The sequence below is a fragment of the Vanderwaltozyma polyspora genome, genomic scaffold (assembly GCF_000150035.1).
Source record: "Vanderwaltozyma polyspora DSM 70294 KpolScaffold1045 genomic scaffold, whole genome shotgun sequence".
NCBI lineage: Eukaryota > Fungi > Ascomycota > Saccharomycetes > Saccharomycetales > Saccharomycetaceae > Vanderwaltozyma > Vanderwaltozyma polyspora.
The window spans coordinates 40,667-41,963 of NW_001834678.1; the positions used below are offsets into that span (position 1 = coordinate 40,667).

Here is a 1,297-nt window from a genome sequence, read left to right on the forward strand (position 1 = left end):
CTCTTTTGGCCAATTTGGTTCCATTTCGCGAAATTTCCACCCGGGGGTTGTTTTGGTTTTGCCTTTTTTGGGTTGTTCCACCGGGGGTGGTTCCCTCTTTTAACGTAAAATTGCGAGCCAGGCAAATAATTTTTTGGACGTTTTGAGAAATTAACCACTGGCTTCCCCCGTAAAGCTGGAATGACCAGTTCTTTTTAAGAATGGAATGCTTCCAAGTGGAGAAGAACATGGTTTGATTCGAACTGGATTGTTTCATTCCCTTGGGTAGAGGGCAAAAAAATACAGTTCACAGTTGACGGAGTATATTTCAAGAATTAAACCATCATTCTTTGGCTAAATTTTAAATTAAAACATCGAATAACCATCTAAAAATCCACATCAATCCATTCCCACTGTTCCCAACCCATCAATACCACTCTTTATAGCCAAACTTGCCAATTTAAACCTCATCTCTTGCACCAAACTTTTTCATCAAACTTTTCGACATCGATTTTTTGCCAATTTTTAACTGAAATTTAAAGGATTTAAACACTGTCAAACACACCAAATGGGTACGAGATACTTGGGCAAAAGAGGTCAAACAAGTATTGGATCAGGTTGTTAAGTTGCTATTGTGGGGTTACTAGACGGTTACATTTGATATATCCAATTTGTTTGAGTTTTTTTGCATTATTCTGTGAGTTTTGCAAGAATTGCTAGTTCGATCTGAAAATAAGAATAGAAATAAACTTAAAAATAAAATTATAGAACGATGTTTGCCAGATTAATCAATGGCCAGGGAAGAACCCATGGTATTACAGGGATGAGACACTTGAGTTGTGGCAGAGCAATCTATCAGAAGTCGAACAGCACACCTATTTTTGATCACACTCAATTGAATCCTATCAGTAAGAACAGTAAGAAAACCAATTCTTTGCAAATGATGGGTTCTACTACAAGCACAGAAACTGATAGCAGTACCACTACTGGTGGGTTCAAATACGCTTTCAATCCAAGAGAAGATGCAATGGATTCAAAACTGACAGGTGTGCTGGCCGGCAGAACCGTCGACGTTTACAATAACGACATTGCTAGTGCATTTAGACAACTGAGTTCTAAACTAACTGCAAACAACATTGCAGTCGATAGAAGAACACAAAGATTCTACATGAAACCAGGTAAGGTGGCCGAACTCAAGAAATCCCAAAGACATAGAAGAGAGTTCATGATGGGCTTCAAGAGATTGATGGATATAGTTAAAGATGCAAAGAGAAAAGGCTACTAGACCATACTTTTCCTTTTAACTGATTTCTCTTTC

General features: G+C 38.0%; 1 protein-coding gene across 1 annotated transcript; it reads left to right on the forward strand.

Moving 5' to 3' along the window:
- Positions 1 to 751: 751 nt before the first annotated feature.
- Positions 752 to 1,264, forward strand: MRP21 (mitochondrial 37S ribosomal protein bS21m; the record flags this gene model as incomplete). The annotated part of the gene is made up of 1 exon (XM_001645841.1): positions 752 to 1,264. One exon carries the CDS (start codon positions 752 to 754, stop codon positions 1,262 to 1,264), a length of 513 nt encoding a protein of 170 aa, XP_001645891.1.
- Between the last annotated feature and the right edge of the window lie 33 nt (positions 1,265 to 1,297).